The following is an 18,402-nucleotide window of genomic DNA, read 5'->3' as shown; positions in this document are numbered from 1 at the left end:
TGTGTGTGTGTGTGTGTGTGTGTGTGTGTGTGTGTGTGTGTGTGTGTGTGTGTGTGTGTGTCCCTTTGTTGATCTGTCTGTCTGTACGTCATTCATTGTGCCATGGTGTATTCAGGCTGTTTTTAGGTCCGTTTCTCTGTGTGTGTGTGTGTGTGTGTGTGTGTGTGTGTGTGTGTGTGTGTGTGTGTGTGTGTGTGTGTGTGTGTGTGTGTGTGTGTGTGTGTGTGTGTATGTGTATGTGTATGGGAATCGGCCTTTCAGCTTCATGTGTGCACTAGGTCATGAGGTCAAAAGTGAAAGGTGAAGGTCAGTAAACCTTTAAATAACATTGAAGTGATTTGGTGTCTTTTGTAACACACACACACACACACACACACACACACACACACACACACACACACACACACACACACACACACACACACACACACACACACACACACACACACACACACACACACCTTTGTTGAATTTCACACTTATGTCCTGTCATACCTGTTCGCGTCCTTCGCCGCTTTAAGACATAATTAATTACCTTGAGGAGCTTTTATTCTTTACTTACTTACTTATTCTCTCATTATTCATAATCCTCAATCATTTTGTACTCGTCTTCTTTGCTGCTATTGTTGTCATTATTTTTTTTATCTTTTCCTTCTTTTTTTTTTGTCCTCCTTCTCGTCGCCGTCATTATCATAATCATCAAGACTTTTTTCTATATTATTTTCTTGCTCTCTTCCTGCAACCACCTTTTCCTCCTCCTCTTCTTCTTCCTCCTCCTCAACAGACAAAGGACGAAGCTAATTGACATAATTATTAAACCTGCCTTTCTTGCGTTTCTTCTCCATCATCTTTCTGGCAGTCAGAGAGAGAGAGAGAGAGAGAGAGAGAGAGAGAGTGAGCTGTTGGGTCCTCCTTGATGTCCCCGCAGTGGCTACTCTGTGGAAGGAAGCGGGAGTGAATGAGTCAAATAAGCGAGAAGTCAAGTGATAATGGAGGACTTCAACATTTTTGGAAGACTTTTTTTTGAAATTAGGAAACTACTTCTATAAGAAATGTAGCAAATATAGTATGCGGAAAGAAATGGCTTGACTTGCCATTAGAATAAATATTTTCAATTTTATGTACTTATGTTTTTTTTTTTCATTTATTTATTGATTCATTTATTTATTTATTTATTTATTTATTTATTTTTGAGGACCTTGCTCTCTTGTCTCTGATTTTTTTGTTTTTGTTTTATTTTTGTTTTCTTGTGTTTTCTTTCAATACATAAGCAACAGTTAAAATGAAATTACATTTTTTTCATTTAACATTTGCCGGAAGAACAGGCTTTTAGCTCAAGAATAGCTCAAGAATATAAGAAAACCGAGTTACCATATTGTATTTTTCTTTCCTTTTCTTCCGTACATCACCGGGCTTGATGGCTTTCTTGTCGTCCTTACACAGTATCCATGTTTCTGACGCTGTCCTTCATCTTTGTCAGTGTCTCTCGGTTGGGAGGCACGGGAGGAAGGAGGAGGAGGAAGACCGCCACGTCACGTGTTTGTGGAATGAGGGACGCGGCGCTGGTAGTCCCTAGAGACAGAAGGACCACAGCTCACAGCGAACACACGCCGGCCCTGCAAGGTAAATGTTATTCATTTTTATCATAAACAGCGGCACCAGCAGTATATAGGAGACTAATTTAGAACTGGCTGTTTTTTTTTTTTTTTTTTTTTTTGTCACTTAGTTTGCTGCTGTTGTTGTTGATACTGTTTCTGGTATTCTTATAATTCAACAAATATGAATATCCTACTCAGTATTATGTATACATATTTACAAACTGCGAGGCTGAATTTATTTTACTATTAAGAGGCTAATTATGTCTAGCAATCTGTCTCTCTCTTTTCCCACTGCAATAAAACCGGATGTAGGGAATGCAAAGTGAAATAATTGATAACCTCTCCTGAAAGCTGCGCCAAATTTTAAGATATCCGTTAGTATTAAAAGTTATATCATTGCATAGCTACATAACATCACATAACTACAGGAATCACGTAAAACACATTCATCTGCAAACAAAAAGACTAAAATGGAACGGTGCAGGAACAAGAGGAGAAAGGGAGGAACGAAGAAAGTAACTCTGTAGAATAAAGTTAAGGAAACGGAGAAGTGCCTCTAGGAGACCCGTGCTGGTGGCCGCCACTGCATTATGTAACGCCCGGGAGACGGCGCGGCGGGAGAGCGAAAAAAATGTGTTGCAAGTTTGACTGTGTGTGTGTGTGTGTGTGTGTGTGTGTGTGTGTGTGTGTGTGTGTGTGTGTGTGTGTGTGTGTGTGTGTGTGTACCAATTACCTTGAGAGGGATGTAACGTAGGTGGTGGAAAATACCGCCCTGGACGTACTTACATAGTCTCCTACGTGCTGTGTCCGGTGGCGCCCACACTGAGAGACTTGAGGGAAAACTTACGCCGCATGTGTTTGAAAATATGCCTCTTTGCGCTTTCAGTGAGAGAGAGAGAGAGAGAGAGAGAGAGAGAGAGAGAGAGAGAGAGAGAGAGAGAGAGGAAAGGAGGGAGCTTGTGTCGCTAAACAGTACAGGTGTGTGGCAGATGTTTTTTTCAGAGTAGAACACACATGTCACTTCGCCTCATCTCACCCGTACTCTCCATGCATCGCCTAACTTGAACTCACGTTTGCTTCACCTCACCTCACCTCACCTGCCGTCGAGCGCTTTCCTTCCGACTACCTGAACCTTCATAGTCCCGTGAGAACTAATTATGGACGAGTTTACCCACCAGAAAGGAAAATATTATCACTATAGCGCCACCTACTCTAGAATGACGGGTCTGAGAGGAGGAATCTGTAATAGCTTCTCCACTATACTGGTTCAGATTGTAGATAAAAGTTAGTAGTCTTGTTATTATTGCGGTCTCCTCTTCTCCTCTCTTCTATTTTCAGGTAGAAATGAAGTAAGTCGCTCTCTGGAAATGGGGAAACGGGATTATTTTTTCATACTTCGGCAATTTCTTCATTATCACCCATTTCTGGCGTTTTCGTGGTTTGTTTATGTAAAAGGAAAAGAGGAACGAAAGGAGGAAGAGGAGAACAAGGTAGCAAATCGAGGAGCCGTAGGGGAAGGTAAGAACTAGGGGAGAGAATGAAGGTGTGATTAAGAAGCGTAAGGTGACGAATAAGAATGACACGTTTATATTTAGCTTTCCCTTGACACCCTTGATTCACCTGAGCTGGAAACTAATTACGGTTACTTGCGGCTCAGAATTTTTTTTTTTTTCTTTCAGGCAAGGCAGTAAATGTTTACGCACGATGGTGATGAAACGCACGGAAATTGAATTATGATGACACATATATCAACATTTCCTGAAAAAAAAAGTAAATAAAAAAAAACGTATGTAAGCAACGCAGAAGCTAATGTGCTAAGTGAGTAAGAGTAATGTAAATTTTTACTAAACCTAACATGGAGTAGTGAAAAACTTACAAATATGAATATGTTTGTTTTTATTCCAAACATGATTGAAACACATTGCACTTATAAATGTGTGTGTTTAATTGTAAAAGCTCTTTAATAAAACTGAACAATAAAATGAAAAGGTTAAAAAAAATAAAATAAAAGAGCTAATAAACTAAGCCGCTCGGAATAAAACTCTTTCACGAAACAGGATAAAATACAAACAAAACGTGACAAAAAAAAAAAAATATCGGCAATGATAAATACACACGAAAGCAAGCAAATTATAAACCAACAACACATACAAATAGATACAGAAACACAAACTGCAAAATAAACACAAAAAAACAAAAAATCACCGAAACATGAACTCAATATTACCATTTTTACCATAATATTCTCCGGGTGAAAATTATGACCCTATATTGGAGAAATGAAAGGCAATTAACTGTTTTCATACCCAGGTGAATATAATTAAGGAAGGAAGCGCCTGGTGTAATGAGGCGACAGGTAAGCTGTGTGGGGGACCTTCTCACCTGTGCGGAGGCAGTGACGCGCAGGTTAATGACAGATGGTAATGATGTGTTTTGATGATATCAGGTGTCGATGGGGGATATGGAAGAGACAGGTTAGGAGCTGGGTAGGAAAAGAAAAGAAACAGAGAGGAAAAAAACGAAGTGAGAGATAGATGAATAGGAAGACAGGAAGAAGAAAAGGTTAAAGAATACAGTAAGTAAAGAAAAGCAGGGATAGATAACAAAGGAGAGGTTAAAAGAGGTTAAAAAGGGAATAGAACACTGCAAATAAATGAATACGATAAGGGAGTAAAGGAAATGTAGATGTTGGTGCGGAAAATGTAAAAAAAAAAAAGCGAGGAAAGGATTGATGAGGAAAACAAAGTAAGAGAAGAAGAAAAGATGTTAAGGGTGGGAGGAAAAGAGATAAAGAAAAGGAATAAATAAGGAAGAGGGTGGAAGAGGAGAGATGAAGGTAAGGCATGGCAGGAAAAAAAGAGAGGTGTTGGAATAGATATAAAAGAATATGGAAGGTATTGGATTGATTGATTGGTTGATTGATTAATTGATTGATTGTTTGACAGATTAACACAGCAGAAAAAAATCACATTGAGAAAAGGAAGAAATCTACTGAAATACTGAGGAAGACGGTGACTCATAACAAAGAGAGAGAGAGAGAGAGAGAGAGAGAGAGAGAGAGAGAGAGAGAGAATAAGTTACCCTTTGATAATTTTTCTCTTACTTTCCTACATTTTTTCTCCTTGCATTTTTTTTTCACCAGTGCATTTATTTTTCGATCTCTTCCTCGTCCTCCTTCGCTTTTTATCTTTTTTCTCACATTCCAGTCATGTGTTGTTGTCACTTTCTCTCTCTCTCTCTCTCGTCTCTCTCTCTCTCTCTCTCTCTCTCTCTCTCTCTCTCTCTCTCTCTCTCTCTCTCTCTCTCTCGTGTGTATGTGTGTTTGAGTCTGTTTAAAGGAGAGAGAGAGAGAGAGAGAGAGAGAGAGAGAGAGAGAGAGAGAGAGAGCGCCTCACTTTTAAGACCACGGCTCAATACCCCCGCTCACCCTGTTGCTGTTGCTGTTGTTGTTGCTGTTGTCATTTTTATCGTTAGTTGTGCGTCGGTTTCTTTGTTCCGTCGCTCCTTGCTGTTATTGTTGCCGCTGCTATTGTTGTTGTTCAGTTGACTTTGTTCGTGTAGTTCGCTGCTAATATGAATATGCAATTTTTTTTTTTTTTTTTTCTCGCCACAAAACTATACATAGAAAGTTTGAGAACTCTAAACACACATGGACACGCGCGCGCTCGCCCCAATAAGAACAACAGCAAGAACAACACGTACAGCCTCTGCAATGAATATATAGTGTAATGCTGTAACTTTTTCCATTTTTATTCTTCTTGATTGGTGCGAAGTGATGCTAGACAAGATTAATACGAAGGAGTGTTTAGTCCTTTTACGTTCATGTTATAGAAGAAATCAAAATACATGGTAAAAATATTCTTGTCAATCAATCTCTCTCTCTCTCTCTCTCTCTCTCTCTCTCTCTCTCTCTCTCTCTCTCTCTCTCTCTCTCTCTCTCTCTCTCTCTCTCTCTCTCTCTCTCTCTCTCTCTCTCTCTCTCTCTCTCTCTCTCTCTCTCTCTCTCTCTCTCTCTCTCTCTCTCTCTCGTTTCATTACCCTTTTCATAGTCCCTTTCAATATTGTATTTATTTTTCCTGTATTCTGTCTTAATTTCTGACTTATTTCGTTTATTTTGCCTTGTTTCTTTGTCAAGTGCCACACCTTTTCTCTCTCTCTCTCTCTCTCTCTCTCTCTCTCTCTCTCTCTCTCTCTCTCTCTCTCTCTCTCTCTCTCTCTCTCTCTCTCTCTCTCTCTCTCTCTCTCTCTCTCTCTCTCTCTCTCTCTCTCTCTCTCTCTCTTTATTTTCTCGTTAAGGATTGAGAGATAAGCAGAACCGTATGAAAAGCATATTTAATCTTTTTAACGCTACTATTAAACACGGTAAAGCTTAAATATAGTGCAACAGAAAACAAAAGTGCAATACAACAGCTTTTCACATATTTCTCTCCTTTTGTGCTGGAGAAGAGTTTAGTTGTGAAGGATAAAAGGGAACAGTGCTCGTTTTGAATGCTAATGTTATATAGAAGCAATGTAAGTATACGTACACTCATGTCTTCGTGTCTGCGTTGCGAGGTAATGGCGTGAGTTAATCCATTAGTAGGAGTGAGCTGTGCATGTTGTTGAACCTGTTGAGACTTGTTCCCATTGTGCGTCCTCCCATGTATTGCTTCTATCTCTGCATTTCCTTCCCATAACCTCCTTCTCTCTCTCTCTCTCTCTCTCTCTCTCTCTCTCTCTCTCTCTCTCTCTCTCTCTCTCTCTCTCTCTCTCTCTCTCTCTCTCTCTCTCTCTCTCTCTCTCTCTCTCTCTCTCTCTCTCTCTCTCTCTCTCTCTCTCTCTCTCTCTCCTTTTTCCATATTTTCCTCCTATATTCTATTTTCAATCCCTTCCTTCTTTGCCCTCACGAATCCTCTCTATCACTTTCCTACACTCCCTATTCCCTGCTGCACTTCCGTCTTACCTGCATTCGCCTATTTTCCCCGTCTCTTACAGCCAGCCTCCCCCGTCACATCCCCTCATACTCCATTTCCCAGCTCCTCCTCCCCCTGCATCTTTTTCATATGAAGCACCAATGCCTTCCCTCCCCTCTCATCCCCTCTCCACACTTCTTACCCATAATCCTTTACCTATCCCTGACTTTGCTCTCTTCTCCAAACTCCGGGATTCCCTCAACATTTTATTTATTCATTTTTTTTGGGGGGTAATATCTCGCTATGACTCAAGCATGACATTTCTAACACTCTTCCTGCCTTCTACCGCTTCCTTCCGGTATTCACGATATCTAGAATTTCTGTGCTTTTCTTTCTTTATTCTTGTGCTATTATTATTATTTTTTTTTTTTTTTTTTTTTTAGTAAGTTGTACATTTTCTCTATCTCTGTGTGTCTGTCTGTTTCTGTATCCGTCTGTCTCTCTTCCTGTCTCTTTCTTCTTTCTTAGAGATATGAGTATCTTATTATGTCTACATGCTTGCATATATACATACACAAACATGCATACATACTTGTCACACACACACACACACACACACACACACACACACACACACACACACACACACACACACACACACACACACACACACACACACACACACACACACACACACACACACACACACACACACACACACACACACACACACACACACACACAGAGAGAGAGAGAGAGAGAGAGAGAGAGAGAGAGAATGTTCAGCATATTTTGGATAATAATAACATACTAGAGTCCCCTCAACAAGTCAGAGTTAGACTTTAATGTATTTTAATTAGATATTTTTTATTCACTTCTCATCAGTGTCGCCTCGCCAGCCTTGGAGGAACCTTCAGGTACGGTTTGTGTTCGTTGTTGTTGCTTTTTCTCATGAGTGCGTAATAATGGCGACCGTGGATTGCGAACATACCTTCTACGCCATCCTCATGCTAATTATTAAGCCATTTTTCACATTATTGTTACCTGCTTTGTTGTTCCTTTAATCATTAGTATTTCCTCACGTCCCACGCACCTGGTTTCTGTGAGAGCGTCTTGAGTGTCTTCCTTATTGGAGTACACAGGTATTCGTCACATTTCTCCACTATCGCTTACCCTCGTGTTCGTGTTGCGCTCTTCAGATACGATTGTGGCGTTTACGAGTTAATGATTTACGGTGTTCACTGATTTGCTTGTCTGTGCATTTTTTTCGTATTTTTTCCCTCAAAGTTCTCGTTTCAATTTTTTTCATCTGATATCACTTTAATCTTTAATCGACTTAAGTGTATTTTGCGTTATTATATTTTTGATAATGTGATAAATTTTCTTCGGAGTTTATTAATCTCTCCCTCTCATACCGTGCGTTGTCACATCTTGGTTTTTCCTTCTCTTTTTGCCTTGCGATGCGGCGCCTTGCAGTAATAAATCAGTCATCCTTATCTATTTCTTTCCTTAACTCAATAACATTTATAATAATCTCTCTCTCTCTCTCTCTCTCTCTCTCTCTCTCTCTCTCTCTCTCTCTCTCTCTCTCTCTCTCTCTCTCTCTCTCTCTCTCTCTCTCTCTCTCTCTCTCTCTCTCTCTCTCTCTCTCTCTCTCTCAAATTTTCTCACTCATAATTGACACTTTTTTATTTCATTCTTCATCACTTCGCCTATCTTCACACCAGTATCCTTCTTCCACACCCTTTTTTTTCCTCACCCTTCTCATCCACCCCTATACCCTATCAACCACCCGAGGAAGGCCCCATTCGTCTTATACCATCCACCTTTTTTCCTATTCCTCCAACCCCTTCCCTCTCTCTCTTTCTCTCTCTCTCTCTCTCTCTCTCTCTCTCTCTCTCTCTCTCTCTCCTCTCTCTCTCTCTCTTTCTCTCCTTCCCTCCCTCCTACACCTTACCTCACCTTAATTAGCCCAGGTGTGACGCTTGCCATATGCCTCCCTCACCTGTTAGGCCCCAAACATCCTCCAGGTAGATGATTTTATGATTTTGGGTTCTCCTTCGTCAGTTAGTTGTAGGTATGTGGATTTGTTTCAGTGGCTGTTTTTGGTGTTGTTGTTGTTGTTGGCGGTGGTGGTCGTGATGGTGGTTGTGGTGGTTGATATTGAATGTGTTAGTATGGGTTTTATTTCTTTTCAGTGTTTTTGTTCATGTTTTATTTTTTTTTTTTTTTTTTTTTCTTGTTTACTGATTTTTTTTATTTGCATTTTTGTTTGCTTTGTTTTATTCCTACTTTTCTATTTACCTACTTCTTTAGCCACCTTTTTTTTATTTATTTTTCCATTTATTTTTATGCATTTTTGTCTTAGTTTTCATGTGACCAATACTTTCATTTTATTTATTTTTCTTCTTTCTCTTAAATAATCATATCCAATTTTCTCTACATTTAGCAATAACATATTATAAACTATTGCACCAGTTTTAGTTATCAAATTTTCCTCTTCCTTTCCCCGTAGTTTAATCGCCAAATTTATCTACATTCCACAATGCTTTATATATAACGTATTAAAACCTTCAGTCTTACTTATCCATCTTCTCTTCTTTACTTCCTCTTAATTCAACCATCAACAGTATTCCAGAATTTCGCATTACGCTTCTTAGAGTTAAGCCTGAAATTTGCTGAAGTAATGCAGTGTATGTAATTAAAATATACCTCGGTTAACAATCACCGGAGGGAGTAATTTCTTCATCCTATATAATCAAGTGGGTGTAATCACTATGCTGGAAGAGTAATTAGCTGCGTGTGATCGGTATTACGATATATAATTTGTTTAGTGTAATCAGTATATTTAACGTATATATACAATAATATTTGGTGTATTGTTTACTACCTGAAATTTGTATGTGATATAATTTCGTTGTTGTAATTTCCTTTGTGATATAATCTTTTAGGGTGTAATGCGTGTTGATTGTCATTTTTAAGGTTGTTAAGGGTGTAATTTCGAATTATATGGACAATCCGGAGAGGAATTGTAGGTGTACAGTGTAATCAGTGGTGTAATCCAGGGAGGGTGCTGTGTGTATTGATGTAATCTTTAGGGTGTGTAATGTACTCTTGGTGTAATTTTAGAGGGATATATGCATTATAAGTAACATTTTTTTTTTCTGAGGTGTGAGGTTTATAGTAATTCTTAAGGTTGTGATATGGCGTATGAATTTCTAGAGGTGTAATATATTTTGTAATGTATATATTCTTTTAGTACTATGGCGTGCAATGCGACCTGATATTTTTGAGGATGTGATTTTCTCAGTGATGTAATCTTTGGAGGTGTAATAGTTTCTATAATGTAATTTTTTGTGGTTTTTGCCCTCGGGTATGTAATGCTCAGTGCGGTATAACCTTCAGAGATGTAATGCTTACAAATCTAATATAATTATAATAAGGTTTTGTAGTATTCAAAATGCTATATAGTCTTCATTATTATAATCTTCGAAGAGTGGTAATGTAGTGATGTGTAATCTTTTAGGCGTATAGTGTAGCAGAAATACAGCGTGACGTGTTTCCTTTACCAATATATAGAGCTATTTTAAGAGACCAAAGGATGGTTTAAAAACATCCCTGTAATAAGAGGAAAGTGTGTCTACCAGCCAGTGAAAGTGTTCAGATGGTCTAATCCTCGGCGTGTGGGAAGCGTGTTTAGTTCAGCGAAGAGCAACTCGGTGCGCAGATAAACACAGCTTTCTCTTGTATCTTTTCCCAGAAATCATAGAATAGCGAGCTTATATTGACGTTATTATATCTATCTACCTTTTTATTTGATCATTTTTAGCATTTCCCTTCGTATATTCGTCTGGCATTTGGCGGCTGGCGATCTCCGGCTATCCCTGGCTATCTCAGTTATCAGCAAATGTTTTCTCTAATACCTCCGATATCAGAAATCGCTCGGGAAACAACGATAAAAAAGCAGATCGTGTGATGTTGAGTTTTCCTCGCGCCGGATTTGGGAAGATTGCAGCGTTTCGGATTATTTGTCTCTATGCAAGAATCTTTCCCTCAGCCGTAAACAAGAATTTCCTTTTTGATTTGTCTCGTTTTCTCTGTTTGGCGGTGGTGGGATCCGTGTGACGACGTGGTGGTGGGTGGAAGGTGGTTATGTGGACCGCCGGTGTGTGTGGTTAGATGTTAGGTGGACTCGTGATGTGGAAACTAGTGGAATAGTGGTGTGAGGAAGGTGTTGCGTGTGTTTGTGGTGTGGTGGAAGATGCTGAATGGATGGTTTTATGTGGATTAGCCGTGTGTGGAGGAAATTGTTCGGTAAACGCGGAGGGAGTTTGAGGTGTTGAGTGGATCAGAGCGATGTTTTTGCGTGGATCAGCGGTGAGTTGTGTGGATCAGATGTTAAGTGGATTGTGTGTGTGGTGGAAGAAAATTGGGTGAATCAGCGGTGTGTGGTGGAATTTATCAGGTGGATCAAAGGCACATAGCGGAAGTTCTTACGTGGATCAGCGGTATATCTCAGAGAACACTCCATATGGATATAACGGAAAACATTTGGTGAATCAGCGACTTATTATGTGGAGTATAGGTGGAAGAGCGGTAGATTATTGGTATATGGATCAGTTTAGAGTACTGGGATCGCATTGGCTGACTGTGGCTGGATCAGTTCGCGGTGGGAAGAGGTAAGCGGATCAGAGATTAACAGTAAGCGGGGGTAAGACCAACAGAGGGGAGTGAGTCAGGAGAGGAGAGGGTGGGTGGCGGTGGGCTAGGAGTGGGCGGCAATGGTGAGCGGTGGGCAATAGAGCAATGCGGAGAAATAATCGTTGTGTTCTGTGGGGTGCTGTCAGCGAGTTAGCCGCGGTCACGGAGGCGCGGGCGTGCATACATCAGCGTCCGGCGTGGCAAGACTGCTAACTTAATAATCTGGAGGTGGGATTTATTGTTATCATTCTTGTTTTTGTTACTGATGTCGGTTATGTTGTGATTATTAGTTTAGTAGTTATGATAGTATTAATATATATATAGTAGTAATAGTAGGAGTGGTAGTTGTTGTTGTTGTTATTGTTGTTGTTCTAGCAATTGTTATTTATATTATGTAAGTACAAGTTCCGTGCATGTTCTTGCTAAAACGGTGGTGAATGAAGTCGAGTATTCTGTCGGGAATGTTCAGTATTATTGATGTAGATTCCATTATATTTTGACGGAGAGAGAGAGAGAGAGAGAGAGAGAGAGAGAGAGAGAGAGAGAGAGAGAGAGAGAGAGAGAGAGAGAGAGAGAGGCACTGGAAATTCAAGTCACCTCACCATCACATAACATAATTTGATCACTGCGGAACACACGATTAAAATATATGGAGATTAATAATTATAAGTGAGTTTGTATTTTTATTTACAATAGTATTGGTTCACTCTATCCATTTATGTTTATAGATTCACTTATTGATGGCGTCATTTACTGATTATTTCCTCGTATGTACAGCAAGGCCAGAACACTTGGCACACATTGCGATGTTCATTTGTTAATGTGCATCAAAACTACTCGCACTAAAAGCCATAAAAAAGTAACGAGAAGCCATGAATAGGTTCTCTTTATAGAATCCTATTTTAATCTCTGTTATTTATGTATCAAATCATGAATACTCGCACAAGTCTTGCAGAAATAGTTCCCTGCGTATGTAAACATGTGTTATTGTACTGTATGTATGCACGCACATGTAGCCACTGTAGGTGCACACGGAGTCTTTCAATACGCACACATACACAGGCACACACATCAAAGGCACTTACTTACATATGCAATGCGCGTCAATACCTAAACTTCCACGTACACAGGTTTCACTTTTCGCATTTCCATTGAGTCACATTTATCTTTCCTCTCCTGTCTCACTTTTTTTCCTCTCTCTCGCTCACTTTTCGCCCAGCGCTGAGTATCACGGAGTCTTGGCGAGTAAAGGAGCAGGCAAAGGAGGCGGAGAAATGGAGGAGAAAGAGATGAAGGAAAAGAAGAGCGAGTGTGTGAGAGAAAGAGAGAGCAAGAGAGAGGGAAAATAAGATTGAAGGAGAAAATAAAGAAGGACGATGACAAACATGACAGAGTAAAGAGCGGACCTGCTGGTGGAGAGAGAGAGAGAGAGAGAGAGAGAGAGAGAGAGAGAGAGAGAGTTACAATAGGCACGAGGTATCACTTGAAGGTGCGTGGTGTGCTACAGAGTAAAGGAAGGAACGGCGACTGAGAGTAGTGAGGAATGAAGTCACGGTGGCTGGTGAGGGACGGGAGGGAAGTCAGAGGCAGAGTTATGAGAGGGGAGAGGACGGCGAAGTGAAGGAGGAGGAGGAGGAGAAAGACGTCGAAGAAGAACAAGGGAAAAAGAACATTAGTCAAAAGCAAGAAGAAGAAGAGGTGGTGGTAGATGAAATGAAACAAGAGCAAGAAGGTAAAAGAATAAGAAGCAGGAGGAGGAAGATCACACGAGCTGGAAATAAGATAAGTAAGTGGGCGGTGTATGCAAGGGAAGAAGAGTTAGCGAACAAGAACCAAGTGTAAGAAGAGTAAGAGGCGGCGGGAGTAAGAGGAAGAAGAGATGAAGAGTCGCTTACACGTTGCAGATCACACACGTCCCTCTCCGCCCGCCCGCCCTCACCTCACTCACTCACCCCGGCTGCTCCTTCCTTCGCCGCCGCCTCCCTCAGTCTGCCCACGTGTCCTGCCTCCCTCGCCCGGTCCCCCGCGAGCCCTGGCCTGCCTAGGGTCCCGCCCGGTCTCGTAAAACAGTCGCCAGCTTGGTCGTGGGACGTTCTATGCTGCTGGAGCGGCCAAAGATCACGGAGGAATTAATCTAGGATAACGTCTCTGTCTGCCTCTCTATCTTCCTCTCCTTCTCTCCTCCTCTCTCTCTTGGTAAGGTGTGGGCCGCCGCCGCTGCCGACACACGCCGATAAAAGCTCCATCTGGGGACGGCGAGGGGAACCAGCTCATTAACATTCCTCACGACCCTGGGACCAGCCAACTCTCAGTGTCGAGTGAGACTTGGTGGCGGGAGGACGTGTGCCGCGCCGCTCCCCTGGACTCTGCCTCCTTGCCTCCGAGTGCAGCACCCTCTGAGCTTGTGTTCCTTGGGTGGATGGACGATGGACTGAGTGGCCTCGGCGGGAATCCATGGATGTATCAGAGTGTTAACTGGAAAGTGAGACACGTGAACCGGAAGATAAATGCGCTTTTTTTCTGCTCTTAGTCACGAGGGAAAGTTTTGAGGAGTTTGTGAGGTGAAACACGAGAACCGCGACGCTGAGAGAGGGAGAGGGAGAGAGATAGAGGAGAGGAGAGAGAGAAGGATATAGAGGGATAGAAGGAGGGAAGCGAGAGAAAGAAAGGTAGAGAGAAAAAAAAGAAAATTTCGTGTCGGTCGGTTTTCTGGTTTTGTGAAGGAACTTGATTTCTGAAAGATCCCAATCACGAGTGTCGCACGTTGATGATCATGGATATAAAGCAATTACCGCGGATCTCCAGTGTTTATTAATCTACAACACCTGTGCGATGAAAGGTAAGTTTTTAAAGCCGATGTCTCTTTATAAACTTTCTCCTCCCAATCCTGCCTACTTCTCTTTTCGGCTTTCCTATCCACCCCATATTCTCTCTAACCCACACCCTTCATTTGCCTTCGTCCTGGCGACACGTGGGAGCTTGCAGGCACCACATGGCGTATTATTCAGCAGCCTCGTGACGGCGTGGACGCAGTGACTCGCCGTGGGTGTTGAGGGAGACGCTGTCGGGGAATTAAGCCAGAACGGTGCCGGGAACCAGGAGCGTCGGAGCGTTGGGCGTAGCGGGAAGTTAGTCGCTGGCTGGCTCAACGCGTAAAGGTGGCTGGACTTGACTGACTGACTGAGTTAACTTGACTTTTCACCCATGGATTGACTGAATCCCTTGCCGCTGCTGACTGAATGCAACGTGTGTGTAGGCTGCGGGGATGTGGGAATGCTGTGTAAATAATAAAACCAAGGGAGCAAAAGTGTTGTGTTGTTGTTGGTGGTGGTAAATGTTGGTGCGAGGGAGAGAAAGAAGAAATTTTGTGTATTCCGCGTTGAGTTAACTTGATTCTTGTTTTGGTCACACGTATGCATCGCAGAATCTTAAGCCCTCCTCTGCCTCCACTACCACCTTATCCTACTCCTCCTCCTCCTCCATTACCACTTATCACCCCTGCTGCTTCCATGCCACCGCCACCTCACTTTTCTCTCTCTTGGTAGACGAAAAGTTCGAATATTCAAGTGTTTTATGCCACTCCCTCTAAACTTCATTTCACTCAAGTTTTAGAAGTTTTTTAAAGGACTAGTAGAGTGAGTGTTAGGGCGAGAACTTTTAGAGGGGAGAAGTGCTGGAGGAATAAGGTAGAGGGGAGAGAGAGAGAGAGAGAGAGAGAGAGAGATAAGGGGTGAGAGGGCTTAGTTAAAACGGGGAGTTGAGACGCCGGTGCGACTTTAAGCTACATATCTATCCCTTTATTTATTTCCTTAATAATCCCTTTGCCTTCTCTCTCTCTCTCTCTCTCTCTCTCTCTCTCTCTCTCTCTCTCTCTCTCTCTCTCTCTCTCTCTCTCTCTCTCTCTCTCTCTTCCCGCCGCGGATGAAGCGTAGACGTGGACCATTAAGGAGTTGTGTAGCGTTGCACCAACAATCCTTTACTTTGTGTTTACGAGTGTTTTTTTTTTTTCTTGCGTTCCTGTAATGAGAATGTGTTTTAAGGAGTGCGTAGCGGAAGAGATAAACAGAGAAGCTGTGTATTAACCGTGTGTGTGTGTGTGTGTGTGTGTGTGTGTGTGTAGCGGTGAGTGTCTGTCTCTTTTAAAGTAAAGTCTGAAGTTGTCGTGGTTTTGTTCGTGTTTTCTAATCCAGTTGAGTCACTTTCCTTGTTGACGACAGTGTTTTGAGACGTAACTTTGACACGATTACTGAGAGAGAGAGAGAGAGAGAGAGAGAGAGAGAGGACTTATTGACGAGGCAAGTAGGAATTCAAGACTTCACCGAAATATGATGCTAAGGAGCAAGATAAAATTACCCTTCAATACGAGGCGAGTGAAAATGTTGCCCCAATTCCTCATCTATATCCGTGTGTTGGAGGGCCATCAGATGCCCCAAGTTTTGTTGAAAAGCGGAGGGAAAGAGGAGGAGGAATGACAACGTAAGTGTTTGCCTTCAGATATTATTCAACTAATTGTGTCGCCTCCAATAACAACAGCTCTGGAAAAAGAAAAGAAAAGAATAAACTGTAAAAACCTCTTGAAATAATCCACTGGTGTCATTTCCCGAGTTTATCCCTTTAAATTCTATCCTCTGAGTGGTGGAGGAGGAGAGACCGACTTTAAATAAACTAGAAAATAAACACTTGTAGGTTGTCTTTCTTTTTCCCTCCTTTTCTGATCTCGTGGGCGGAAAGCGGAAAGTCGGTTTTCAAAAAGGAGATAGGAGTGAAGTGCGTGTATAATTACGATGTTAAATGATGGCGCACTGTGGTTGTTTTCACAGTAAACAAGTCGACTAGCTCACTGCCCCGGTCAGCCCAGCGTCCAAGAGTCTATCTCTCAGTCCATCTGTTTTTCTTTCTATCTCCACGACCGTCGCTTTGCCTGTCTCTTGTTTTTCTTCCTGTCCGCAGCTCTTTATCCAATCGGTTTTGTGAGAAGTCTCGTATGTAGTATATCAGTCTCTCTCTCTCTCTCTCTCTCTCTCTCTCTCTCTCTCTCTCTCTCTCTCTCTCTCTCTCTCTCTCTCTCTCTCTCTCTCTCTCTCTCTCTCTGACGCTCTACTCTACGGACTTTCCACGCACCGCCAGTTCTTCTCTCTCTCATAAATAAATAAATAAGTAACGCAACTCACCACCGCCACCGCTACTTACCTATCCACGTGTGTAGAGTGTATGCATTATTAAGATGTGTGTGTGTGTGTGTGTGCACTCAAATTCACGTGAAATCTGCCTGAACCACTTATTCCTGCGAGTGTGAAGTTAAAATTGTGTGTGTGTGTGTGTGTGTGTGATCCTGGTAATTTCGACCATTATTCATCAGTGCTTTATGTGAAGTTATTATTCGTGAAATCTCAATGTGGCGTTTATTGCTCTCAGGTGTTGTTGTTATTACTGGTATTATTTGTACGTCATTTTCTCCCTATGTTTTGTACCATAAATAACGGTATAGGCTGATCATTAATTCACGTGCTTTTTATTTGTCGTGTTTGTTCCCCTTTGCGTTGTGTCGGAGGTGTTGCAAAATGCATAAAGAGCTATTGCGCTTTATGGAGCTTCATGTCGATATGTGATTTTATTTTAATGTTCACTGGTGCCATAACGCTGCAAATAAAATTATGAATCGTGTCGCACCAAGAAAGTGAAGGTTCGGTCTCTGGGAAAATATATAGTTATGATAAAGGTATAGTGTGTGTGTGTGTGTGTGTGTGTGTGTGTGTGTGTGTGTGTGTGTGTGTGTGCCTCAGAGGTGCGTACAAGTGGCTGCTAGCGGGTAGTGAAGATAGCAATACAGATAGTATGCTAGTAATTGAACTGCAGAGGTCGATGTTTACTGAAACTTTAATGGGGCCAAGACAGCCGTACTGGTGTCGATGGATACAGGTGTGAATAGCAGCAAAAATAGCCCTGCACAGTATACCCGGTAATAGTGTTAAATATATAATGGATAAAAAAAAATCAATGTTAGAGTGTAGTATTTTACAACTAAGGGAAATTTCTGTTACTCAAGATGACGAAAATCAATCAATATATTTTCAAAAGGAGGTATTGTTGTTTTATTATCAACATTTAGACTGATAAAGCCACTGAAACCCCTATTCCTTAATCTCAGTGAGTATAAGTGACTTTCAGAGCTCAAACATAACAACAAGCACTAAAAGGATTAATCTACTTACGCTACACATTTTATTAAGCTGGAGAACAAACCGAGGCAGTGAAGGAGCTGAGTGAATAGAGGCAATGTACTTGTGTGTGTTGAGAGGGAAGACTCCGCATGCAACACGAGTCAAGGATATAGGACGCGATAGCCCGGGAAAGGATCAGGAAAGGGAGGTAGTGGAGTCCTTAAGGGACGTAGAGATAGGTGTGTGTGTGTGTGTGTGTGTGTGTGTGTGTGTGTGTGTGTGTGTGTAGGGATGCCGGAGATTAAGTTAATTAAGCTGAGTGAGTGTGTGTGTGTGTGTGTGTAAGTAAGGGAGAGGTGGCAGTTGGTGGTGATGGTGGTTGCAGTTCGCGTGCTTGATAGAAAATCGTGATGTTGCTTGGCGAACAGAGAGAGAGAGAGAGAGAGAGAGAGAGAGAGAGATTATACAACACATCTTAGCACGTATATACTCCACTTCCTTACACTCACTCACTCATTCACTAAACATCCAAAGCTTTTTGAAATATCTCCGCGTTTGGCCTCACTCTTTTAGCTCTCTTTCCATAGGTTCCTTTCATCATCTTCGACCTCGCACGGCTCACTAAGGCGATGATGGTGAAGGTGGTGATGTTGTTTTATAGCGGTGACGGTGAGACTGAAAGGAGTAAAAAATGATATGGTGATGGTGGTGAAATGGAGTAGTGGTAGTGATGGTGACGTCAGGAACTCAGTAGTAGTGATGACATGTCGTACTTTGGTCGTCACAGTAAAGGTTTGAGTGAGGTTGACAGTCACTCCCGGCGTTTGAAAATAGCGGCGGTACACACACACACACACACACACACACACACACACACACACACACACACACACACACACACACAGACTACATCGATGGAAGCCCGTGTGTTTGTGTGTGTGTGTGTGTGTGTGTGTGTGTGTGTGTGTGTGTGTGTGTGTGTGTCAGTTCAGATCACGTGTGGACCATTTCTACCAGTTCTCCATTTTCTGATTATTTTGCTCTCGCCGG

At 41.9% G+C, this 18,402-nt stretch overlaps 1 protein-coding gene and 1 long non-coding RNA gene across 10 annotated transcripts in view; one reads left to right on the top strand and one right to left on the bottom strand.

Annotated features, from left to right (window-relative positions):
• Positions 1–540: 540 nt before the first annotated feature.
• Positions 541–13,458, bottom strand: LOC123511243. Of its 3 annotated transcripts, none has more exons than XR_006676717.1 (3): positions 13,131–13,458; positions 1,372–1,616; positions 541–936 (listed from the first exon to the last, which is right to left on the bottom strand). It is a non-coding gene; the product is annotated as an uncharacterized LOC123511243 (long non-coding RNA). The 3 variants fall into 3 exon arrangements; XR_006676716.1 differs by having other exon boundaries at positions 13,144–13,457; XR_006676718.1 differs by lacking the exon at positions 13,131–13,458 and adding an exon at positions 12,281–13,071.
• Positions 13,459–13,480: 22 nt separating this feature from the next.
• Positions 13,481–18,402, top strand: part of LOC123511242 (latrophilin Cirl-like) — a 227,891-nt gene continuing 222,969 nt past the window's right edge. For 3 of the 7 annotated variants that reach the window (XM_045266948.1, XM_045266952.1, XM_045266946.1), the window contains exon 1: positions 13,481–14,030. In XM_045266948.1, coding sequence (XP_045122883.1) covers positions 14,024–14,030 — 7 coding nt within the window. In that variant the 5' untranslated portion in view covers positions 13,481–14,023. The remainder of the gene's footprint in view (positions 14,031–18,402) is intronic. The other 4 variants (XM_045266950.1, XM_045266947.1, XM_045266953.1 and 1 more) reach the window with 2 other exon arrangements.

Source organism: Portunus trituberculatus, chromosome 31 (genome assembly GCF_017591435.1).
Source record: "Portunus trituberculatus isolate SZX2019 chromosome 31, ASM1759143v1, whole genome shotgun sequence".
In the NCBI taxonomy this organism is placed as follows: Eukaryota; Metazoa; Arthropoda; class Malacostraca; order Decapoda; family Portunidae; genus Portunus; species Portunus trituberculatus.
Note: the sequence above shows the minus strand (reverse complement) of the source record. Positions and strands in the feature narration are given on the sequence as shown.